This window comes from Rhincodon typus, chromosome 15, assembly GCF_021869965.1.
Source record: "Rhincodon typus isolate 14 chromosome 15, sRhiTyp1.1, whole genome shotgun sequence".
In the NCBI taxonomy this organism is placed as follows: domain Eukaryota; kingdom Metazoa; phylum Chordata; class Chondrichthyes; order Orectolobiformes; family Rhincodontidae; genus Rhincodon; species Rhincodon typus.
This window is the reverse complement of record NC_063346.1, coordinates 58,021,275-58,046,709: the sequence shown is the minus strand read 5'-3', so window position 1 is coordinate 58,046,709 and position 25,435 is coordinate 58,021,275. Positions and strand designations below refer to the sequence as shown.

At 40.0% G+C, this 25,435-nt stretch overlaps 1 protein-coding gene across 2 annotated transcripts; it reads left to right on the top strand.

Annotated features, from left to right (window-relative positions):
* Nucleotides 1-4,584: 4,584 nt before the first annotated feature.
* LOC125485054 (splicing factor 3B subunit 3) lies at nucleotides 4,585-25,406 on the top strand. Of its 2 annotated transcripts, none has more exons than XM_048606032.1 (12): nucleotides 4,585-4,707; nucleotides 7,940-8,078; nucleotides 10,189-10,344; nucleotides 15,393-15,563; nucleotides 17,370-17,542; nucleotides 18,384-18,525; nucleotides 18,975-19,087; nucleotides 20,040-20,177; nucleotides 21,074-21,177; nucleotides 22,591-22,756; nucleotides 23,027-23,122; nucleotides 23,976-25,405. In XM_048606032.1, the coding sequence occupies exons 2-12, from the start codon at nucleotides 8,009-8,011 to the stop codon at nucleotides 24,057-24,059; spliced, it is 1,413 nt and encodes a 470-aa protein (XP_048461989.1). In that variant the 5' UTR covers nucleotides 4,585-4,707; nucleotides 7,940-8,008; the 3' UTR covers nucleotides 24,060-25,405. The 2 variants fall into 2 exon arrangements, with proteins under 2 accessions (XP_048461989.1, XP_048461990.1); XM_048606033.1 differs by having other exon boundaries at nucleotides 4,597-4,707; nucleotides 7,943-8,078; nucleotides 23,976-25,406.
* Nucleotides 25,407-25,435: the final 29 nt, after the last annotated feature.

The window sequence follows — 25,435 nt, the reverse complement described above, 5'->3', positions numbered from 1 at the left end:
TCTGATAGTTTTATATAAAATGTTCTTAAGCATTGAACCACTGCAGTCTATATGGTGAAGGTGCTTCCACAGTGCTGTAAGGCAGGGAATTCTAATTTACAGTGCCATTATAATCACCATTACTGGATTCAGGAAAATATACATCTTTAAATTAATTCCTCCGCTACTTTAAGGAGGTATTAACCCATTTATTGGAAACAAGTCAGTGTCCTTCTGGAGATAGCAGGAACTGCAGATGCTGGAGAATCTGAGATAACAAGGTGTAGAGCTGGATGAACACAGCAGGCCAAGCAGCATCAGAGGAGCAGGAAGGCTTCAGAAATTTCTGAAGAAGGGTCTAGGCCCAAAACGTCAGCCTTCCTGCTCCTCTGATGCTGCTTGGTCTGCTGTGTTCATCCAGCTCTACATCTTGTTATTTCAGTGTCCTTCTGGAGTTCCACGCTGTTTACAAATGTTCCAAGTTTAGCTTCATCTACTGTTTGGAAAGGTACTGGCATAAGTGAACAGAATCGAGCTGGTTAGGAAGAGCACCCTGAGAAACTACAGGCCAGAGAATTGTGCATTTTTGACCCATGTTTTTGTCTGCAGCACATGCAATGTAAACTGCCATGCTAGAGTGAAGTTTCTAAGCTACACAAGGCGATGCTTAACCCAGAGCTGACCACCTTGGTAAACACAATTGCTTACAAGATGCCACATCTGTGCAATCCATGGTACTTATGGTTTTTTGATCTCCAGACTCGCACCATTGGTCAGTTTATGGGGTGTGACTGTTGGTGTCTTGATTTGGTGGGTACATGGAAGGCTGATGTGCATGATACATGTGTGGTTGTCCATGATTGCAGCAGCAGAGGTGTGGGTGAGGTGATGGAGGAATAAAAATGAAATTAGTGGAAGCCCAATAACAACTTTATCTTGGGTGGAGCGGAGGGTTCAGGTGGGAAGGATGGGATGGGTATAGCACCTGAGGGGTTTGCATGGCAGCGATAGATGAGTTGGTTATAAAATGCCATGATTATTTGATATAACCTACTTTTGTAAATCACTGTGCTAAAAATGAAGATTTACCAGATTTTAATGAAAAGTTTCAGAAAATCAATCAAGTGATATCCCACCATTCAAACTTAGACTCAAGAAAGAAGGGTTACTGGACTCGTAAAATTAACAACATTTTTCTTTCTACAGATGCTGCCAGACCTGCTGTGTTTCTCCAACACTTTCTGTTTTTGCTCAAGAAAGAAGCAATTTGTTGACACAAAACTTGAATCCTAAACAATTTAAACTGCTTCAGTGGTAGACAGTCTAACAGCGAAATGTCAAGAGCATTTGTTCCTCAAATAAAACTGATTACACCACAAGCCTTTTCAACTTAGGGAAAACAGTTCCCAATTATTGTCTGCTATGACTACAAAAAATTTGCAAGGCCAGACCCTTGTGGTTTTGCACATTTTTCCCAATGAAAAGTTAAAGAGTTCTGTTGAAGTATTTGGTGAAAGAAAAACTGATGTACTGTTGTAATAAAGACCACAAATGTTTTTAACGTCTTTGATAGTTTAATATAAAACGTTTTAAGTATTGAACCACTGCAGTCTATATGGTGAAGGTGCTTCCACAGTGCTGTCAGGCAGGGTATTCTAATTTACAGTGCCATTATAATCACCATTACTAGATTCAGGAAAATATACATCTTTAAATTAATTCCTCTGCTACTTTAAGGAGGCATTAACCCATTTATTGAAAACCAGAATGTATGTCCACTCAGATAGTTATTAGGGAAACTGGTTGTCAGTGTTTTAAAATTATTTTATATAATTTTGACGGTGATAGAAAAGGGAGAACCAATTGATGTGATGTATTTATATTTTCTGTAAGTTTTTGATAAGGTCCCTCATAAGGGGTTAGTGGGCAAAATTAAAGCACATGGGATAGGGGTAATTTATTGATGTGGATTGAGAATTGGCTGACAGATAGGAAACAGAGAGTGAAAATAAAGGGGTATTTTTCCAAGCGGCAGGCAGTGACTAGTGGCGTACTGCAAACATTGATGCTTGATCAGCTATCTACAATATATTGAATGACTGGGAACAAAATGCAACATTCCCAAATTTGCTAATGACATAAAACTGGCCTGGATTGTGGTTTGTGAAGAAGAAGATGGAGACTTCACAGTGATTTAGACATATTGAATGAGTTGGCAAATACATGGCAGATGTAATACAATGTGGCTCAGTATGAAGTTGTACACTTGTGAAAAACAGAAAGAAAGAGCTTTTGTTTTAAATGGTGATATATTGGGTGTACAAAGGGATCTGGGTGTCCTTGTATATTGGTTGATGAATGTAGACAGGCAGCTGCAGTAGTAAGTAGAAAGGAAAACGGTACAATGCAAGAGGATTTGAATTCAGAAGCAGGATGTCCTACTGCAGTTATACAGGGCATTGGTAAAATCATGCCTGCAGTGTTCTGTGTAGATTTGGTCTCCCAACCTAAGAAAGTTTATACTTGCTATAGTGGGAGAGTGGAGGAGGTTTACTAGGCTGATAGCAGGGATAGCAGGACTGCCATATGAAGAGAGATTGGTTCAACTGGGGTTTGAATTCACCAGAGTTTGGAAGGATAAAAGAGGACCTGATTAAATTGTATACAATTCAAACTGGGCTGAACGGATTGGATCCCTGGTTAGAGAGTCAGAACTGGGGGCATAAACTCGGGATAGAAGTGGTGAGCCTGTGAAATTCTCTACCATAAAAGGCTGTGGAGGTCAAATCACTGAATACATTCAAGAAAGTTTTTTTAATTTTAATGGCATCAAGAGGTTTGGGTGGAAATCGAGAATATGGAATTGTGATAGAAGATCAGCCATGATCATGTTGAACGTTGGAGCAGGCTTGAAGGGCTGAATGTCCTTCTTGTGATCCTAGTTTCTAGGTTCCTCCGCCTTAAGGCTGAAAAAAAATTGCAGCAAGCTTATTGGTTCTATAATGAACAAACTCCATACCAAACTTCATCTCCAAAGTCAGTGAAGTAACACAAGATTTTCATTATTTCACTGCAAACTAGATGTTTAGGAAAGAAGTGCTGGGCTGGCTTACTTTGCACTGCATTTCTTGAAGCTACGCTTCTTTGCAGGCATCCTGATGACTGCCTTCGAGTTCTATGTTGGGCAGCCGTTTTAATAAGACAAAGATAAAATCACTTTTTATTCCACTAAGCCTTAATACACAGTAAAAACCAAGATTTAACTTGACAAATGGACTTTCTCCACTATCCCGCGATAACCAGCATGAACCTTCCCCATCCCTTATGATTCCCTTTCAAAATAAGTTTCTTCTTTTCTTTTCCTGATATGTCAGACTCATGCAGGGATGCAATTTCAGCAGATAGCTCTTGTTTCCTCAGTTTTAGGAACATAGGAAACAGGAATCAGCCATTGGGTCCATTAAGCCTGTTTTGTTATTCAATGGATCATGGGTGATTTTTTTACCTCTGTGCCATTTTTCTGTGACTTGAACATCCTTAATGACTTTTAAGGTGAAAAGAAAAAGAGATTTAAAAAAGACATGAGGCAAATGTTTTACATAGAGAGTGGTTTATGTGTGAAATGAACTTCCGGGGAGGTAGTGGATTGTGGGTACTCTTACAACATTTAAAAGACATTTGAATAAGTACATGTATAAGAAAGGTTTGGAGGGATATGGGCCAGGAGCAGGCAGATGGGACTAGTTTAATTTGGGATTATGTTTGGCATCGACTGGTTGGACTGAAATGTCTGTTTCCATGCTGTATGACTCGAGGACTGAGCTTCCTGAGATTCACCAGCTCGAGTGAAAAAAGCTTCCTCCATCTCAATCCTAAATTGCTTGCCCCCATGTTCTGAGTCTGTTTCCATTGGCTGCAGATGCTCACAGCCAGAAGAGGCATCTGCTTTTGCGAACTCTGTAAGAATGTATAATGCTTCAATTAAACTGTCTCTCATTCTTCTAAACCCTAGAGGTTACAGGTTCTTTCCTCACAGGTCAATTCCATCATCCCAGGAATCATCCGATGAATATTTGTTGTATTTCTCAGTGACAGGTATATCCTTCCTTCAGTAAGGACAGTCCTGAATCAAAAACTAGAGGCATGCTTTTAAGGAGAGAAGAGAAGCACTTACAAGGAATCTGAGGAGCAACTTTTTTTCCCACACAGAAGGTGGTTTGTCAGTGAAAATGAACTGCGACTGGAAGTGGTAGATGCAGGTACAGTTGCAACATTTAAAACACATTTCGACAGGTACATGAATAGGAAAGGTTTAGAGGGGTATGGGCCAAATGCAGGCAAGTGGGACGAGTTTAGTTTGGAAAACCTGGTCGGCTTGGACAAGTTAGACCAAAAGGACTGTTTCCTTGCTGTATGTCTCTATGTTGTAGAGTAGGCAATTTAGCGTTCTGGGGCACTGTCTAAACGAGTGCCTGAAAATATATTATACATCAATCTGTCTTGCAATTGTATTTGTAAAATTGGTTATTAAATAAATATATATTTCAGAGTTGGAGGTCCGGTGTTGTTTCATTCGATTATTTTCTCCCGACACACAGTGCACAGGCCCCTGAGTTGGCCACCTATTCAGCAAGGACCCCAGGCCGGGAGCAGCGGGGTCGGTGACATTGAGGAAGATGGAGCGAACAATGTGAGGGGATATCGGTGGCATCCTGCGTTCTACATCAGGTAGCGCGGCTTATGTTGACTCCGGGAGCTCGGGCGGTGCTGATTTTACCAATATTGCCTTTCGATGGTTCCCCGTGGCTGTTTGTTGAGCCACGGCGGGCAGGCTGGCTTTCGGGCCTAAAAGATGCGCGGGTGCAGGGCGTCCTGCTCGCTTTACGAAGGCGGGAAGTCGGTGAGGCCTCTCTATGGAGGTGCAGGTAAACTTGAAGTAGCTGCTGCAGTTTGCCGATAGTGGCGGCAATTTCTTTTTAAAACATCTTCAGGTAAATTGCCCGCTGCCATGCGCAACTTAGCTAGCCGTGTTAAATCTGAAAAGAGAGGGAACTGGAGCAAAACCTGCCAGCGCACAATTAGGGATCGAAATGAGTGGCGCTGCAGCCTCGGTTCACTGTGAAACTTCATGCAATTTATAGGCTTCACTTGTCCACCTCTTGTGCTGAGCATCCTCATCACTGAATAAAATAAGAAACATGTGGATTTGCGAAATGTTAGGAAGTGGCTTCTGCTAACCAGGTGCCCATTGTGAGCCATAATCTGCCAGATGCACGTCTTAAATATGGCCATAAGATGGATCTATTACACTTATTTTTCCCAATCCAAACCCTTAAGTTAGGGAAGGGTGGTTGTGAGTTCATATGTTAATCCGCTTTCTGCTGTGTCCGCTGTTCAGCTGGTTGAAGATGGCATGAGGGAGAACGGTCCTTGGACTGTGGCTGATCGCTGGGGGACAGAGGAGGTCAACGTTTAAGTTGTATTTGCAACAGAGTTCTTTCAGTTTGAATTTGGGGATGTTTGCCAAGAAAAAGTTCTAGGTTGATGAATCTGCTATTGGAATTAGGGTACTTGAGATTAGTATTGTGGATGCTGAGCTGGCTGCAAGGCCAGACTCCTTGATTCTACATAAAATGGCATTCATATAAGAATATGAATAAGAAAACTTGGTGGCCATTGGACCCTTCAAGTGCCTGTCTACCTTTCTGCAGCCCCACTTCCTGCTATTTACTTCTGGGCTCGGCTCCCCTCCCCCTCCCCCTCCCCAGTCTTGACGAAGAGTTTCAGCCCAAAACGTTGACTTTCCTGCTCTTCTGATGCTGTCTGACCCGCTGTGTTGTCCACCTCCACGTCTATTGACTCAGACTTCCAGCATCTGCAGTCCTTACTGTCTCCTGCTCTGCCGGTCATTGTGCAGTACCCAACAATCTATTGATTTTTTTTTTCTTGGATACACTCAGCAACTTGGTATTCAAGTTCTGGGGCAGAGAATTATAAAGATTCTTAGCCCTCAGTGAAGAAATTTCTCTTAATTGTGAGACTGACTTTGTGTTCCAGATTCTCCAGCCAGCAGAAACACAGTCTCCCCATCTCCCCTATCAAGGCACTTCTGAATTCTATATTTTAATTAGATCATCTCTCATTCTTCTAACCTTGCAGGGATCCATGCCTATTACTCAAATAAAGCTGTCATCAAGTAATATATTGGATCTCATCATCAATGTTGCTACTTGAAGGTTAGAATAGAACAATGGATCTATTGAAGACTTGGCAGAATTTATGCATTTTATGCAGTGTGAGACCTTTATTGATACAGATTAGTTGTGGCTGGAATAGATTTGTAGACAGATAAATGTAAAATCAGTACCAAATACAGAATTCCCCTTGATTCCTGTAATGGCGTAAACATTAGATTTTAGACTTTGTGTATGTCACATTTAGAGTATGAGATCTGTGCTTGCATTGTGTTAACTTTAAATTCTCAAAACTGTTAACCTTGTGTGCATTTAATTAAAATTGTGGTCGGAATCGTTAAAGATGTCTGATTTTCCAAACAGGATATAATGTAGCAGCTAGCTTTCCTCTTGGCATGTGCAATGAATTTTTTACATTTAACCATGATGAGCAATTTTGTTGAAACATTTAGAGTTTTGAATACCTATCGGCATCCCCTAAGTAGATATAGTACGTTTCTTAGTCAAAGATAGTAATAACTGCAGATGCTGAAGTCAGAGATAACACGTTGTGGAGCTGGAGGAACACAGCAGGCCAGGCAGCAGCATAGGAGCCGGAAGGTTGACGTTTAGGATCGTTTCTTCATTTTCTGAAGGAGGGTCCTGACCCAAAACGTCAACTTTCCTGCTCCTCTGATGGCCTAGCCTGCTGTGTTCCTCCAACTCCACACTGTCTTGTATCCATATTTCTTAGTCAGTGCTTTTTTGAGGCAGGCCTGTTTATGTTGACAGATAATGTTGGAATCTGCAAAACAGTGAGTTTTGCTGTGGTTTCTATTGTTGTGCGGCTATAATTATTTCCTCGCGAGTTTGGTTTGTAACTAGAATTCTTTGCTTTTTATTCAAGTATATGTTTGGTTGTGTGTCTTTGTTGCATACTTGCCCTTGCCCCCTGGTGGAGTCAGGTATGTTACCTTCGAAATCTGTTTGGTATTTGTGGAGTGTCAATTTATTAAACTGTTATAAAGCTGGCAATTCAAGTCAGTTTCCCAACCCAAGCTTTCAAGCTGACATTTACTAATCTTGCCTGAATTTGTTTCATGTTTCTATGTTGCTCCATTTCTGGTCTTCCACTCTGTCACCCAGGTGGCCATTTGTCATGTGAGCTTTTGAGAGCCAGTATGTTGCGTTATCCTGCTGTTTCTGCAACCTGACTTTTTTTTTCAAGCAGGGATAAATTAAATAAGAAGCAGTGGTGTGGAGACAGATGTATTTTCCTTTTCATACCCAGGACCATCATTACTCCTCATTTATTGCTCTGGTTGGGGTCAACCAATTTAGGATAGATGCAGCTCTTTGAACTTAATGCTTCAGAAAGCTACAGCTGGAGTTTTGAATCTCCCTTCACCCTGTATTTTTGTGGTGATGGCTTATTTTAGATCTTTCCTATCCTATCATTATGTTTTAGGGTGGTGTTTTCGTGGGAGAAAGTTGTTCCCAAACTGGGATTAAGGTGACATTTTCTTTTCAAAACTGAATGTGTTTGATTTGTAGATTTGCTATCTCTTGAAGTTGTAGTGTGAGAGCCAAATTACTGACTTTTAGTTGATTGCAAAAATATGTATTGGCTGATCAGTAAGTATGGATTTGAACTGAAGGCAAATTTTAAAAAGGGGTCTCACTCAAATATCTGTTGCATTCTGCTTCTGTCTTGTTAAGCTTTGGTTGATTGTATGAACTTCAGGATTTATATAGCTGCTCATTTGTTTCTTTTTCTTTTACGTTAGCAGCCAGTCTTTAATGCTAGAAGTTGGACGTGACCTTTTATACTTGGTGAATACACAGCCAATGCAATCATGTTTTTGTATAACCTGACTCTGCAGAGAGCAACTGGCATATCGCATGCCATTCATGGGAACTTTTCAGGTGAGGAACTGCAATTGGAACACATTGATTTGGCTTCTGCTGTTAATTATGTTTCACTTAACTTTCTGAAACTAAAGTCTGTTCAGAATTTCATCGTGCTATGTTTCCTGTAAATTTTCTTCCATCCTCTCCTGTAGGTGCTGCACTTAACCATTTCCTTTCAAGGGTCAGTGAACTGTGGCAAGCCCGATGAGCTCAATCTTACCCTGAGTAGTTAGGTCAGTCTGTCCCCGTGGACTGGCATTAAGAAATCTTTTGTAATAGTCTCTTTTAATTGTGCACTTTATGCAGTTGTAAGAAATTGGCAGCCGACTTGCATACAAGACATTTCCATGAACAATATGTGTCAGTAATTAGGCAGGTGTTTTAGTGATGTAGGGTGAGAAGACAGATGGGACCTTGGTTTAATGTCTTGTCACCTTTGCCAGTTCAGCATTTCCTCAGTACGATGCCAAAATGCTAACTTTGATTATGTACTTAAATCCGGAGTAGATGTTGAATCTGACATGAGCAAACATGTGACCACTGAGCCAAAGCGGACTTCTCTCACTTTAACATGGCCTGATTGACTCTATCTGCAAGATCAGAGACTTCTGAAAGTGTGGGTTTCTTATTGGCTGATATATATAGTGCACCTCTGCATCAAGCAGATCCATATAACATGAGTTATAAAGAAAGGCTGGATAGGCTGGGACTTTTTTCACTGGAGCCTAACCGGTTTAGGAGCTTAATAAAAATCAAAAGAACTGTGCATGCTGTAAATCAGGAACAAAAACAGAAGTTGCTGGAAAAGCTCAGCAGGTCTGGCAGCATCTCTGAAGAGAAAATCAGAGTTAATGTTTTAGGTCTGGTGACCCTCCCTCAGAAGGGGCTTACCTTGTAGAAGTTTATAAAATAACAAGGAGTATAGATAGGGTTATTGGTAGTTGTCTTCTCCCTAGGATGGGGGATTTCAAGACTCTGGGGCACATTTTTAAGGTGAGAGGAGAGAGATTTTTATAGAGGGTGGTTTGCTGTGGAATGAACTTCCTGAGGAATTGGTGGCTATGGGTATAATTACGTTTAAAAGACATTTGGATAAGTTTCTGAATAGGAAAGTCTTGGAGGGATATGAACCAGGAGCAGGCAGGTAGAACCAGTTCAGTTTGGAATTGTGTTTGGCATGGACTAGTTGGACTGAATGTTCTGTTTCCGTGCTGTATGATTCTTTTTAGCAAATAGACAGTGAATGCTTGCTGAATAATTTGGAATAACACCAAACCAACGATCAGATCCTATTTAATCTTATCCATTTTAGAAATTAAAGGAAATGCTTGATAAATTGTTTCTTTGTAAAAGACTTTTCTCCCCATGTTCTCAGAAAAAAAAGATAGTTCACAATCTTTTCTCTGAATCTCTGGTGGTAGAAATATATAGGCCAGGGTATCTCAGAAAGGAATGGGAGCTGAAACCACAAGTTACTGTTTGAAATGTAAAATTATCACTCATTGTATAGTGACCAGAATCTTGACTAGTCAGCTATTTGATCTACTTGACTTTGATAGCATCTTTTGATAAGTTCCATGCGACTTGTCCTTTCCTTGTAGCTTTTCCTGTTCAAGTACTTGGCTATTTTCTTGGCCAATTCGCGAGCTGTGATGGGCAGCCTGGCTTTTGAGCCTAAAGGAGCCGCAAGTACAGAACATCTAGCTGGCTTTGTGAAGACGGGAAGTCATTGAGACCTCTCAAAGCAGCGGGAAGTAAACTTGAAGTAGCCATAGCAGTTTGCCGTTGGTGGCAGCAACTTTTTTTATACATTTTCTCATAAATTGGCTGCTGCCCTATTCTAGTAGACCTTCCTAAAGTGCGCAAACCAGAATTGGATGCAATGTTCCAGTTGAAGTTTAATCAATGATTTGCAGAGATTCTTTTCCTCTGTACTTTTTAAACTACGTGTGATTTATGTAAGATAAATATGGGTTCCAGCACCATTAATTGTTATTTAACAGTTTTTGTCCCAGTGCGTTATTTGCAAACTTTGTGTAACTTTTTAATAATACCTTCATGGAATGGGCAGAGTCGATTGTGTTAGTAATGTCCTTCTGATTTGATGCTTGTGCATTTACTATAGGCACCAAAATGCAGGAGATTGTTGTGTCTAGGGGAAAGATCTTGGAGTTGCTCCGTCCAGATGCAAATACCGGAAAAGTTCATACATTGCTGACAGTGGAGGCCTTTGGGATAATTCGTTCTTTGATGGCCTTCAGGTTAACTGGAGGTACCAAAGGTAAGAAATTCTATAAATGTGTTGGTTATTTTAGCAAATTAAAATGACACCATTGACTTCCAAATGTCAAAACTGCCCGAGGGTACTTTTCCCAGCATGTGCATCCCTTAGGTGCCTCCTCATGTGGCTATTTGCTGTATGCAATCCTGGACAGCAAATGACAGGGAACTGTTTGACTATGAATGGAATCACACCTCAGCGTGATTCAGTCTTCTTTGATAAATGCTTTTCCTACATCAGGAGCAAGAACACTTCTTAAGATGTTATTCCTAATGGCAAGTTGGTGGATTCATGTGTGTTGTTCTGATTGAGCTCAATTAATTCTGTTCAGTTTCGCAGTTAGAGTCAGATTCCTCTTGCTTTTGCGTAGTTTAGGGCTACACTCATCGGTGTTTTGTGAATTGAGTGTATTCTGTGTGTGGGACTGTCCACAGATTGTGGTTCATCAAAATCATCAAAAGGTTGTTTAATTGTGGCTTCATGCATTTATAGTTATGCAAACAAAATAGTTTTTGATGAGGCTGGACGTAAAATAGAAAATAGAAGCAGAGTAGGCCATTCGGCTTTTCATGCCTGATCCACCATTCATTGTGATCATCCAACTTGGTAGCCTCGTCCAACTTTTCCCCATATCCTTTTATCCATTTAGCCCCAAATGCTGTATCCAAATCCTTTTTGAAGATGCATGAAAACTTGATCTGTGGTATTAAAGCATGTGGTAGGTGGGGCTTATAGAAAAACAATTGCAGGCTGTGCACCAGCTCCAATTATTTTGGATAATTAATTTCTAGGAAATAAAATTGATTTGTTTAATGTGCTAATCTGATCATTTAAAACACTGTAATCATGAAGTTAGAGTCCAAAATCATTCCACAAAAGGTACATGATATTGTTAGTCTTTCTCTTGATGACAATTTTAATATGTAACCTTGACCTTATTTAGATTGTTTTTAGCATTTCAGCAGCTATTCTGAATATCCTGCATATCGCAACCTTTAACTCCTGCATTCAGATTCAGACTGCAGTAGTAGAATGTAAGAAACTAAACATTCAAGGGTATGTTCCATTTTGAAAGGACAGACAGGAGGGGGAGTGTGGTGGGATGGCTTTGTTAGTATAAGATGGATTAGTATGTTATAAGGAAATTTATCTTGGATCAGATTACGTAGAATCCTTATGAGTGGAAGTAAGAAGTAACAAGAGGAAGAATCAGAAGACAAAGGTGGGAGTAATGTAAAGGCCTCCCCCAACAGTAGCTGTCCTCTAGGACAGAGAATAACTTGGACCATTGGGAGGGCATTTTTATCAAAGGCAGTACACTAATCATGGGTCAGTTTAAACTTCATGTAGATTAGGAAAACAAATTAGCAGAAGTAGCCACTCAGAAGAATTCATAGCATGTATTCGGGATAGTTTCCTGGAATAATATGTTTTGGATTCAACCAGGAATTGCACTTAGGTTTTTTTATTCATGAACGAGATGAGGATGTCGCTGGCTAGGCAGCATTTATTGTCCATCCCTAATTACCCAGAGGGCAGTTCAGAGTCAACCACACTTTGCTGTGGGCCTGGAGTCACATGTATACCAGACCAGGTAAGGATGGCAGTTTCCCTCCCTAAAGGACATTTGTGAACCAGGTGGGTTTTTTCCGACAATCAGCAATGGGTTCATGGTCATCATTAGATCCTTAATTCCAGATATTTTATAGAATTCAAATTCTAAAAATTCAAAATCTGCTGTAGCGGGATTTCAACCCGGGACCCCAGAATGTTATCCGAGTCTCTGGATTAACAGTCCAGCGATAATACCACTAGGCCATTGCCTCCCCTTAAATTAATTGAATGTGTAATGAGGTCCCGGAGGGTACAATGGCCGTAACATGGCAGCATTTAGCATTCAGGGTGAGAAACTTGGGTCAGAAGCAGCTGTGCTAAACTTAAATAAGAGTGATTTACATGGGAACGAGTGCAGAGTTGGCTGAAGTGGACTGGGAAAGGAGTTTAACAGAAAAAAATGGTTGAACATGGGCAGACATTTTTATAAAAAACCTGATTCACAGCAAAGAGATATCCCAGTGAGAAAGAAGGACTCTGGGAGTGGTTAAACTGATCACAGTTAAAGGGAAATTGGGGGCAATATCAAATTGAAGGGAAGAAACATACATTGGTGCAAAGATTAGTGCTAAACCACAGGAGTGGGAAGGTTTTAAAGGCCAACAAAAGATAACCAAAACAAAAAGAGGGAGAAAATGAACTGAGGGCAAATGAGCAAGTAATATAAAACAGGCAGTAAGAACTTCTTCAGATATAAAAAGGAAGAGAGAGGCAACAGTGGATGTGGGCCCCTCAGAGAATGAGGCTGGGGAATAACAGGGAACCAGGAAATGGCCGAAGAGTTGAACAACTAATTTATCAATCTTTATAGAAGATGATACTGACATTACCAAAGTACTGAAATTCAAGGGGCTAAAAGCTGGGGTGGGAAGGATGTAGAAATGTACATAGTAACTAATATGGGAGGAAAAGTTATAGGGAAACTAATGGGACAAAGATTGATAAGTTCCCTGAACCTGATGGACAGCATCCTAGGATTTTAAAGGAAGTAGCTGCAAAGACAGTGCCTGCACTGGTAGTAAGTAAACTTTCAAGTATCTTCAGATTCTGAAAAAGTTCCAGACGATTGGAAAACAGCAATGTAACACCCCCTTATTCAAAAAGTGAGAGAGTCAAAATAGTAAGTATAGGCCAGTTACCTTACCATCTGTTAAGAGTCTGTTGTAAACTCCAAGCTTCTAAATACAGATAATTGAGCAAAGTCAACATGCCTTCATGAAGGGGAAATCATGCCTGACAAATTTATTGCAGCTCTTTGAGGAAATAACATGTAGATCAGATGAAGGGCAATCAGTAGCTGTAATGTATTTGAATTTCGAAAAGACGTTCGATAAGGTACCACGAATAAAGTGTTGGGGGGGTAGTGCGTTTGGGTGGATAAAGGATTGTCTCAACAAATAGACAGAGCCACAGGGATCAGTGTTGGGCAGTTATTTGCAATATATGTTAATACGTAGGTGAGGAAAGTGAATGTGCTGTAGCTAACTTCGCAGATATCACAAAATTAGGTGGAAAGGTGATTGGTGAGGATGACAGCCTGCAGAGGGATTATAGATGGGCCAAGGAGTCAGAAACTTGGCAGGTGGATTGTGGAAAACTGTAAGGCTATGCACTTGGCAGGAAGAGTAAGGGAGCTGAATATTATTTAAATGGAGAAAGACTGCATAAAACCACAGAAGAGGGGGATTTTGGAGACCTTGTGAATGAACAAAATGCTTGCAGCCAAGTTCAGCGGGTAATAGGTAAGGCAAATGCAATGTTTGCCTTTATTTCAGCGGGGAATGAAGAATAATCATCGTCGTAGAATCGTCGTAGAATCATCATAGAATCCCTACAGTGTGGAAACATGCCATTCGGCCCAACAAGTCCACACTACCACTCTGAAGAGCATCCCACCCAGACCCATTCCCCTGCCCATTTCATTTTATAAATGTGGCCCAAATATACAGAGAATATAAAAAGACTTAGGTTTGTAAAGCGCCTTAGCAGGTTTTTTCAGTGGTCTTAAAGCAACTGAGCAATCAATTACTTTGAAGTTCTGTAGTGGTAGGGATCTTGAACTAAGCTTCATTTCAGATAGTAAGAAGCTTTTGTTAATACTATACAAGACATTAGTCACACCAAGGCTGGAATACTCTGAACAGATTTGGGCCCTTTGCTTCATCTGTCTGTATCCCTCTGCAGACTCTTCTATTAGTTAGCCAGTCCTCTATCCATGCTGCTATGCTACCTCCCAACATGATGACATCTTGTTTTATTGAGTAGCCTACTCTGTGGTACCTTATCAAATCCAAAGATATTACATCCACTGCTTCTCCTTTATTTATCCTGCTTGTCTGCTCAAAGAATTCTAGTAAATTTTTCAGGCATAATGTCCCCTTCATGCATAAAGCTATGCTGACTCAGCTTGATCATGTGCATTTCTAAATGCTTCATTATTGCATTCTTTATAATTGACTCTAAAGTTTTCATAATAACAGGTGTTAAGCTAACTGACCGATATTTGACTTTCTTGTCTCCTCCCCTTTAGGTAGTTTTCTAACACTCTGGGACTTTTCCAAAATGTAGGGATTCCTGGAAGATTACCACTGTTGCATTCACTTTCTGTGTAACTACTTCCTTTAATATCTTTGTATTCATTCCATCGAGTCTAGGAACGTAACACTCTTATCACAATTTTCTGTAATGGTAGTGACTATGTTTATTTCTCCCTTCTGCCCCTTGATTATGTAGTAATTTTGGAATGCCTCTTAGTATCTTCTACAACGAAGATGGCAAAGTATTTATTCAAGTCCTTTGCCGTTTCTTGGTTCCCCATTATCATTTCTCCAGCCTTGTCTCCAAGGGGCCTGTGTTCACTTTGGCTTCTTTCTTTTTAGATATTTAACAAAACCTCTGCAGTGTGTCTTGATATTGCTTGTAATTGCCTAATATTTCTCTCAAAAGTTTTATTTCTTTGGTCATTTTTTTCCCCCTAAAACACAAGTGAACCAATTTGACTTTTGTCTGAAAGCTTTGGGATCACATTTTAGTGTTTTTTCTTTGTTTAGAGATAATTACAGTTGAATTTGTGTTCTGAAGCAGTTGCAGTGGGATTTTGAAATATTGTTCAGGAGCCCAACCCTCTGGATCACTAGTCCTGTAGTGTTGCTATATTGAAGGATCCAATCTCCTGGAGCAACTAGTTTCCAGAGATGTGCAGGGTAGGGAGATTAGCCATGGTAAATGTGGGGTTACAAGCATAGGTTGGGGGCTGTGTCTGGATGGCATGCTGTTTGGAGGATTGGTGCAGATTCGATGGGATGAATGGCCTCCTTTCTGCACTGTAGGGATTCTGTGATTCTATAACTGCACTCTAAGTTTCTCTTGATATAATCATTCCAGTTTATCTGCTTAAATACATTGCAAGCAATATTAATTTTTTTTCTTCACAGATTACATCGTAGTGGGTAGTGACTCTGGTAGGATTGTTATTCTGGAGTATCAGCCATCCAAGAATATTTTTGATAAGGTCCATCAGGAAACCTTTGGCAAGAGTGGATGTCGGCGTATTGTACCTGGGCAGTACCTGGCAGTTGATCCAAAAGGTCGTGCTGTTATGATAGGTGAGTAGTAGAGTAAATGCAATGATTGATGCTGTACAGAAGAAAAGGAGCACACCATTCATTGACTCAAGGCTTCTTTACCGTTAAGTTAGATTATGACTGATCTATATTTTACCTCCTATTTAACTGTCTGGAATCCCGTACATGTTGATACCCGTGGATAAATGACTTAAATCTGAGCAATCTGTTTAATTGACCAAAGATATCTATATTTTCTAATCAACCTGTTCAGAGATGTTATTATACACCTCTGGAGCAGGTGAGACTTGAGCCAGGTCTCCAGGCTCTGAGGTAGCTACACTATCACTGCCCCATAAGAGCCGCTTGACGGAAAGGTATCACTTAGCATTTTGAAGTAGATCCACTGGAAAACCATTTGCATTTTGCAGCAAGGTACGGCAATCAGATTTGGGAAGCCTAGATAATTTCTCTTTGCCTCCCTGATCCTGATAAGTTGGGGACATTGAGGACAGCAGCAATAATCCTTGATGAGACTGACTAACGATGCAAAGCAGAAAAACATGTAGTACTTGCGGCTTAGCATTATTCCAGATGTGCATGTATCCACCATGTCTCTGGGGAAGCTGGAAATGTTTTTAAGGGGCAAATAGACTAATTACTGTGCTTGCACTGAGCTTTGCTGGAACACTGCAGTAGGCCAAGGTCAGAATTCTGAGCATGAGAATAAGGTGCTGAATTAATTTGGCGTACAACCTTAAACTCAGTGTCATGCTTACGGACTGAATGGCGGTATTCTGCAACGTGGTCATTGTTCAAAGTGGTGTGCTCAATGGCTCTGATTACTTGCATGCAAAGGCACATACAGCACATGGAAAGGTCACATGATTATCGTGAGCCAGCCAGGTAGTGTACTAGGGATATAATTTCTCCAAATATCCCCCTTTAAATTTCTCTCGAATGTTTGTTGGTTTTATCATTTGCAGTTGCAAGTTACATTATTACCTGATGTACATGGTTTAAAAAGAAATTATTATTAATTCACAGAACAATATGTTAATGCTGGTCATTTCATTTCCTTCAGTCTCTACATATGCATTGGATGCATAAAGCCGAATATAATATGATCAGTTCTGTCGAGTTCCATGAACACTTTTTTTCTGTCTGCAAGGTGTAGTGAGTTTTCTCGCCCTATCATTCTAAACTTGCCTCGTTAACTACCTATCACCACCCTAGTGGTGCCGCTCGTGTCCAATATTATCCCAGTTCTACTACTTGCTGTGGCTAGAAGAACACGGAAGAATCAAAGTGTAGATCAGCATTATTGGTCCCTGTGCCCTCTTTAAGTCTGGTTGAGCATTTGGCCAAGTGATAGCATTCTGGAGTTGCCCATTGTTGGCAACATAGTGAAGCAGCAGCTGTAAACACACACACATCTTCGTATGTAACTGGCATATTTGACATTTCCTCAAACATTTCCTCTTTTGCTCCAACTGCTGTCGAATTAGCAAACTGCACAGCTGCCTATTCTACATCGCATCTTACCACTCTCTCTAAATCATTGCTACACCGTCCCTTATGCCCAATGTAGTCCAGCACTCATGCTGTATGACTCTACATAACTTTTATTTACAATCATCAAAAACGAAATTTCACCTACCCAAAACAAATCAATTGCTTGCTTGATGAGACTGACTAATGGTATAGAACAGACAGAACGCGTTAGTACATATAGCTCAGCAGTATTCCAGCTGTCACCACACCTTTGGGAAGCTATGTATATTTTTAAGGAGCAAATTGTGTAATTATTGTGCTCTGTGGTTCCATATCTTCCATGATTTGTTTCAGGTGCCATTGAAAAGCAAAAGCTGGTCTACATTCTGAACAGAGATGCTGCTGCTCGCCTCACCATCTCCTCCCCTCTGGAAGCACACAAAGCAAATACATTGGTGTATCATGTGGTCGGCGTGGACGTGGGGTTTGAAAATCCTATGTTTGCTTGTCTTGAGATGGACTATGAGGTATTTTCCTCGTTTTGGCGCATTGATGTTATTGGATATAACTATTGTAACATTCTAGAATGAGCTTTAAATATACTAGAGACAGGTGGTGAAACTGTTTTGAAATTCTGTGGATCCGGAGTCTGAGGCATTATCACAAATCACTGGACCTGGTTGAGCTATCTCACAATAGACTTGAATTGAACCTGAAATTGATAGTTTGGTTCAACATCAAATTAGGTATTTTTTGCTTATGCTATTGCTTGCAGTTTGTAATCTAATACCAATAGCAGATTCCAACAGCACCAACTCTTGGTGATTGTGTAAGTACTTTAATTGAATTAACATTGCCCACCTCCTCTAACTCTCTTCCAAACCTTTAACCCTCTACACTCATTTGGTCAAGGCTTCCACTCCTGATGGCAGTTCAGTGACCCCGGCCTTGCCCTGTGTAGGGATACCTAGTGAGGAGTGGATCAAGCTTGGTTCTACTGCTGATAAAATGATGTGAATCATGTCTCTTCTCCGAAAAATATTTGGGGAAAGTTTTAGTTCTCTGATTCAGCAGTCCATAAGCTTTCCACTTGCTTGATGTTTCTCTGTCAAAGATACTGTATAAATACTAGCTGCTTTTGATGATAGATGGTGTTTGTGATAAGTATATTAATCTTCATTGAATTCACTGTATCAGACATTCTCCAACAGTGGAACATTCTCAACATGATGTGATGAGGAGAAAAACAACATGAGTCCTGGCCCCTCTTACCTGTTGTCCACATTAATTATGGTGAAGCATCTTTATAACAAGTTTAGCTAAGATTTTGCAGTCTTAAATAAACTGGAGGTTTCCTTCTATTTGTAGGAGGCAGATAGTGATCCCACTGGTGAAGCAGCTGCTAACACTCAACAGACGTTGACATTCTACGAGTTGGATCTGGGTCTGAACCATGTTGTGAGAAAGTACAGTGAGCCTCTGGAGGAGCATGGCAACTTCCTAATTACAGGTATGTGGTCTGTGCTTTTGGTGAAATACAGACTGTGTTAGGATACATAATGACTTTTTTTTACAAGGACTCCTCTCAAAGGCTACCTCTTCATTCTCATTAACTCCTTTAGTAAGATCAATATGGTTCAGCTCAAAGCTATATTCAACCTCACAATTTGAAAATGGAAAATCTTAAGGAAATCATTGACCTACTGATTTATGGCATTCAGACAAGGCAGCTATGGAACTCTGACCCATGGTCTGTACTCAAAATGTTAACCTGCCCCTTTAGATACTGAAGGGTCTGCTGTGTGTTTCTCCAAGTTTCTGTATTAATTTCTTGTCCATTTATCTTAAATTACTTCCTTTTTTTAGAAAAAAATCTTTATCCTGTGCATATTTTAAAATTAAAATAGGAGACTCTGTCCTTGATTGAAATATTTAAGTTGAAATCTCTCTCTACTTCAGTTCCAGGAGGCTCTGATGGACCAAGTGGTGTACTCATCTGTTCTGAGAACTATATCACTTATAAAAACTTTGGGGACCAGCCAGACATCCGATGCCCCATCCCCAGGAGGAGGGTAAGAAATTGGTTAACTTAATGCATTCTTGCAGTATGCTGATAGGCTGAAATATAACATTCATAGTTAAGGCTCAAAAATATTTCAGTTGTATTGTATGTAACACTTCTCGAATTCTCAGATGAGTTGAGAATTTCACAGCTTATTGAACTATATTATTGATTATGTTGGCTACCTTCCTGAAACAGCAAGAAGTATTGATGAAGTTGATAGAAGGTTGGCTTGCGTGATGGACTGGGCTGTGTTCACAACGCTCTAGTTTCTTACAGTCCTGGGCAGAGCAGTTGCCATACCAAGCTACGATGCATCCAGATAGAATGCTTTCTCTGGTGCATCTATAATAATTGGTAAGTGTCTTTACAGACATGCTGAATTTCTTTAGCCTCCTGAGGAAGTAGAGGCATTGTTGTGCTTTCTTGACCATTGCATCAACTAGGGTGGTCCAGGACAGATTGTTGGTGATCATCACTCCTAGGAACTTGATGCTTTTGACCATCTCCACCTCAGCTTTAATTATGTAGAAGGTGCCCTCCACCTTGCTTCTAGAAGTCAATGACAGCTCTTTCGTTTTGCTGATGTTGAGGGAAGAGGTTGTTATCTTTACACCACACCACCAAGCATTCTAACTCTCTCCTCTGTTCTGTCTCCTCATTTTATAGAGAATATTTGATTTGGTTATTTTGTGTTTGGTCTGCCGTGATCCTTGTTGAGGGAGGAAATGGCTCCATATATTTCAGATTTGTAGTATTAATCCCCTGGTCTGTTATGAATTTGCTTCATTTAGCTACTGGCTCCCTGAGCTTGGAAGGTTAAAATTACCTGGGTTTTCTATACTTAATCACTATGCAGTTATCCCTAATAGAAGCACGGCATGGGAGCATGTTTTGTTTTTGTGTCCTGTATCGCAACATACTACACATTGCATTTTAAATATGGATATTTTCCCTTCCAGAATGACCTGGATGACCCTGAGAGAGGAATGATCTTTGTCTGCTCTGCCACGCATAAAACAAAGTCCATGTTCTTCTTCCTGGCACAGACTGAACAAGGTGACATCTTCAAAATTACTCTGGAAACGGATGAGGACATGGTAAGGAGATCTGCAGATTAGAAATCCTGGTTTGGTGGCTCACCAGTTATAATTAAAAGTTTTGTAGGAAAATAAACTTTGCAAACGTTTTTATGCTTTTCTCTGGCTGAAGAAATTCCTTCTCATCTCAGTTCTAAAGGGTCATCCCTTCATTATGAGGCTGTGCCCTCCATTCCTGGTCTCTCCCATCAGTGGAAACATCTTATCCACGTCCACCGTAGCCAGACACTTCAGTATTCTGTAAGTTTCAATCAGAGCCCCCACATTATCCTTCCAAACTCATCAAGTACAGACTCAGAGTCCTTAACCATTTCTCATATAAAAAGTCCTTCATCCCTGGAATCATTCTTGTAAACCTCCTCTGGGCCCCCTCCAATGTCAGTGCATCCTTCCTTAGTCATACGGTCCAAAATTCACTGCCAGCTCAAGCTAATGACACTTTTTAGAAAACATTGGATCATACAAACAGCTGTTTGCTGCAAATTCCAGTTTCTTTTGGAAGTAAAAATTGGTGACTTCTCATTGTTTGTTGTGAATTACAAAAATGAGTAAACTTTTGAGTGCGTTACATTTTTCTTGAAAGGAATAATGGATACTTCTAATTTTGTTAATTTTACAGCCTTGTTTCTGTTTTCTTGCCAAATACCTGTTTTCATTTGACAAGTGACTCTATAAAGACTTGAAATAATGCTCAGATGTTAGGAGAGCTTTCTTAGTTCCTCATGCTGTGTTGAGGAGGGAGCATTTAGAAACAAAAATGACAGTTCCTTTTATTTCTAGTCTCGTTATATTTATCACTGTCTCTTTCGTGCTCCATGCATACCTCCCTTTCCTCTCTCAGCATTGATGCCCTGTTTTATAAAGCGATTTTCTTTTTTTTTTCTGTATATTTGCAGGTGACTGAAATCAGGTTGAAGTATTTTGACACCGTTCCTGTGTCAACTGCTATGTGTGTACTGAAGACTGGATTCCTCTTTGTTGCATCAGAATTTGGCAACCAGTGAGTGTGGACCGTTTTACTGTTGATCACATTAGAATTTGCAGTGATTAAATATTTTCTTTGTTACCCACGTCTTTGTCCTACGACTTATGGCCAAGATGATGATTAAGTAGTTGCTAGAAGATATTTGACAATGCTGCTCTGTTATTGGCTAATGAAAGTGGCTAACTGTTGGAATTCCGTGGACAATGTCCAATGATTTCACAAATCATTTGGACTTCATTGTATATTAGGAGGCCTCAAGGTCCGCTCTTATAGGTTTAACCCAGCTTCACATCAATTTGTATTGCATCTAAAATAGAGCGTGTGGCCTTAACTTTGATCATGAGATTTTTGGGCCTTAGCCAGCACATAGTCCACATTAGGCTGTTTTGATGTAATTAGTAAAGAATTTAGCATTGTGGCTTATAAATGTATTTCTGGCACTAAATGATACAGCACAAATGTACGGTGGGCCATTTGGTTCATTGTGTTTGTGTTCCCTCTGAAAGAACTGTCCAGTTAGCCCCGTATCATCATTCTGTCCCTTTGTAAATATTACCCATTGAAGTATTTTAAGTTTCATTTTGTTTGAGTTACTGCTGAATTAGCTTCCAACATTCTGCCAGGTCATGCATTTAAGATCATTTGTAATTCATTGTCTAATATTTTGTACCCTTCGTGTAGCCTTTCTACCAGTTACCTTGGAGCATCTTGATGATTATATTTAGTGGCTGTCACTTTCTTTGCTTATTACCAAGAAAAGTAGGTTGTTAAATTCTTCCAGTCTGTTCGCCACTCAGTAATATGTGGCTGACTGATAGTTCAATTCCATTTGCTTGTCTTTGCACCATGCCTTTCAATACCCATCCCAAACAAAAATTATCAATCGCAATCGTACAGTTTCTCTTGACCAGTATTTACGTTTGTTTTTTACATTTTGAATTTGATTACAAGTCACAACAGTGGTCGTGCTTTCCTCTCCTCTCCCCTGAAACCCCTTTGCCTGCGAGCAGTTTAAAATGTGCAACACATCACTTTTAATCTCTTAGATGTATTTTTGTTTTTAACTTTCTTCAACTTTTCCCTATTATCCCTTGAGGAGGTAGGTAACCTGAGATACTCTTGAACTAGTGCGAGCTGTCACCTCATTTACCAACTCATTTTAGTAACATCTGCGGTGTCTCTGACTTGGATTGTATTGCTGGTTTTTGATAAGAAATTGGATTGTCATATTCTGTTAATTCTCAGTATAGTTTTTACAGGGTATATAAAGCATATCTAGGGATTCTATAGTGAAATTATCAGTGGCTTGATGTCGTCCTGATCAACTAATGCAAAGTCAGTGTAAACAGTAATTGTTGATGTTATTTTTCTATATAAAAGAGAACACCTTAATCTTCACAAAGCTAAGTGCTGCCTTTCGTGTTCCAGTTACCTTTATCAGATTGCACATCTAGGAGATGATGACGATGAGCCAGAGTTCTCCTCAGCCATGCCCTTAGAGGAGGGAGATACATTTTTCTTTCAGCCACGACCCCTCAAGAATCTGGTACTGGTGGACGAGCTGGACAGCCTTTCACCAATTCTAACATGCCAGGTATGAAAATGTAATTCCACATTCTTTACTGGAGCTGAACACTTTCTTTCACCAACTACTTAACCGGATTGTGTGGGTTTGCGCAGTTAGTTGTTTACATTGACAGAGCCAATGACTGACATGGATGTGTGACTAAATGATCTGAGTTCATGCCTCTTCTCTGAACGGCATTTGAGGAAAGTTTTATTTTCTTATTCAGCTGTCCTGAAGTTGTCATGCCAGTTATCTTTGCCACTGATGTTTAGCTATCGCTTATGTTATCATCTGCAGATTGCTGATCTGGCTAATGAAGACACACCTCAGTTATACGTTGCCTGTGGGAGAGGGCCGCGGTCATCATTGAGAGTCTTGCGGCATGGTCTTGAGGTATAATATGTATTAAATTATTTTGAGTTGTAGGAGGCCAACCACTACAATGTTTCCTGGTTCATGTGTTGATACAGACATCCTGTAATTGAGTCATTCCTACTGGAAGGTCCCAGGTTTCATCTGTGCTGTTTGGTTCACTTATCTCAGTTGAGAAGCAGCAGTGAGGTTCAGTGTGTCAGGGACTTGAAGTTAGGGACAGTGAAGAAAACTTGATCAAGGTTTCCATTCCAGGTCACAAGTAACAGCAGGGGTTACAGAACTATGTAATCAGAAAAGTTTTAAGGTTGGTTGAGCATTGTTTGTGCTGCTGATTAAATGATGTGATTCATGTCTCTTCTCCAGAAAAAAAATATGGGGAATACTTTCAAGTCTCTGATTCAGCAGACCACGAGCTCTCCACAAACTTTCATTTGTCAACTGTTTATGTTGGGAAAACACAATTTTCCTCTGATTAAATATTAGGAAATCTGAAACCTTTGTTTTCCATCTCTGTCAGAATCTCATTTCCTAGTTATATGCTCCATTTTGTCATGTTGGTCCTCTTTGACCACTACAAGTTATTTGAACGCTCCTTTGAAACAGGCAGTGACATTGATGAAAAACAGAACTTGCTGCAGAATCTCAGTGGTCTGGCAACAGCTGTGGAGAGAAGGCAGAGCTAACATTTCAAGTTCAGAACACTGAAGGAGGGTCACTGGACTCAATGCTAACCCTGCTTTCTCTCCATCGATGTCAGGCAGACCTGCTGAGTTTCTCCAGCAATTTCTGTTTTTGTTTGCTTTCCAGCATCTGCAGTTCTTTGTTTTACAGTAACGTGCTAATTTTCTTCCCAAACCCTCATCATTGACAGGTATCAGAAATGGCTGTTTCAGAACTGCCTGGTAACCCAAATGCTGTATGGACTGTAAGACGACATGTGGAAGGTATGGCTTGAATAATGCGTGGAGCAGAAATCCTTTTGGTCATGTGAAGTAATGTTCACCCAGTCATGTCTGACAAGTGCATTGTACTGGCAACTAATCAAATTCATGTAATTTCTAGAAAAATATATTTGTAAGAAAGCAGTAAATCTGGTCTCATTGCCATGTTGCATCAGTGAGCATGCACTGTTTAACTCATTGAGCCACAACCCACAAGTGCAGGTTTTGTTTTTTTAACTTTTAATGTTTTACTTCCTCATTAAGTAGAACTATGTACAGCAATTTAAATAAAATGTACATAAAACAAGCACAGAAACAGCTAGAAAACAGAAAAAGCAGCTTGGTTGTATGGAGGATTGTTCACTGTTTGCCATTCTTTTACTTTCTCTCATCACCTCAACTTGCATATTTTGTTAGCTATGACCAAGTTCCAAAATTGATTGAAGACTGAAGAATTAAACACTTCTGAACTGCAGTGCAGTTCAAATCTATAGATGTCAAAAACATATGTAGTCCTTTATTTTCGAAAGTTACAGGTGGATTAACCCAAGTAATATTGATCTGGCACTGAAACACGTTTCAGGTCAGATTCTCTTCCATCTGAAAATCTTGCATTTTTGAAGAAGATGATGAATATAGTTTCTTTTATTTAAATGTATTCATTTCCACTCCTGGAAGTTTGCATTGATTTTCATTTCAGTGGGAGTTTTTTCCACCTTTTTTCCACCGCTTTCTTAATAGCGCTTGCTCATATTAGAGTATGGTTCAGTTCCACAGGTACTGACAGTTCTCCACTCTTGCCTATATGGCCTTTATTCATGTACCAGTTAAATAGTTGTCAGTAGTACTGCACAGTATGGTATTGCGGTGCTGACATAATCCTGCTTTTGTCCAGAATCTGTGCACTTACACTTTTTAGCTTCTGCCACTATGTGGCAGGAATGACTGAGCTATTGGTAGAATTTCTCTCTCTAGCACAGTACATTTCACTAGGTGGTTGTATTCTTTGCCGTCCTCTAGAGGTTAGGTAACTAAGTGCAAATTGCTGTGAATTCTTTCATTGTGTTTCTTGTAATTTGTGACGTACAAATATGCAAACTGCAATAATGATTTCTTGGGCTGGGCACATCCTGTAAATGATCAAACCCTGTGAAAGTTGAATGGTCCTGGTTATGTTTTACAAATTAGAATAATTGATAATCACTGATTCCAGACTGTAACCCAGAAATATTGGGAAAACTTTGGGTAGAAGATTACTTTTGCGATATGTGTAAATTTGCCAGGATTTGGTTGGGAGTGCATTAAACCTCCCTACAATAATCCTAATGCTAGTAGATGTTACCATAATGGAAAAGCTGAAGTGATGACTTGTTAATGAGAATCAATTCAC

What these genes read in the sequence shown, in the direction of transcription:
- LOC125485054 (XM_048606033.1), top strand. Translation starts at nt 8,009, where the DNA reads ATGTTTTTGTATAACCTGACTCTGCAGAGAGCAACTGGCATATCGCAT. An exon ending in CATTCATGGGAACTTTTCAG is followed by an intron (nt 8,079 to 10,188) that starts GTGAGGAACTGC and finishes CATTTACTATAG; the next exon opens with GCACCAAAATGCAGGAGATT. An exon ending in GCATCAGAATTTGGCAACCA is followed by an intron (nt 21,178 to 22,590) that starts GTGAGTGTGGAC and finishes TTCGTGTTCCAG; the next exon opens with TTACCTTTATCAGATTGCAC.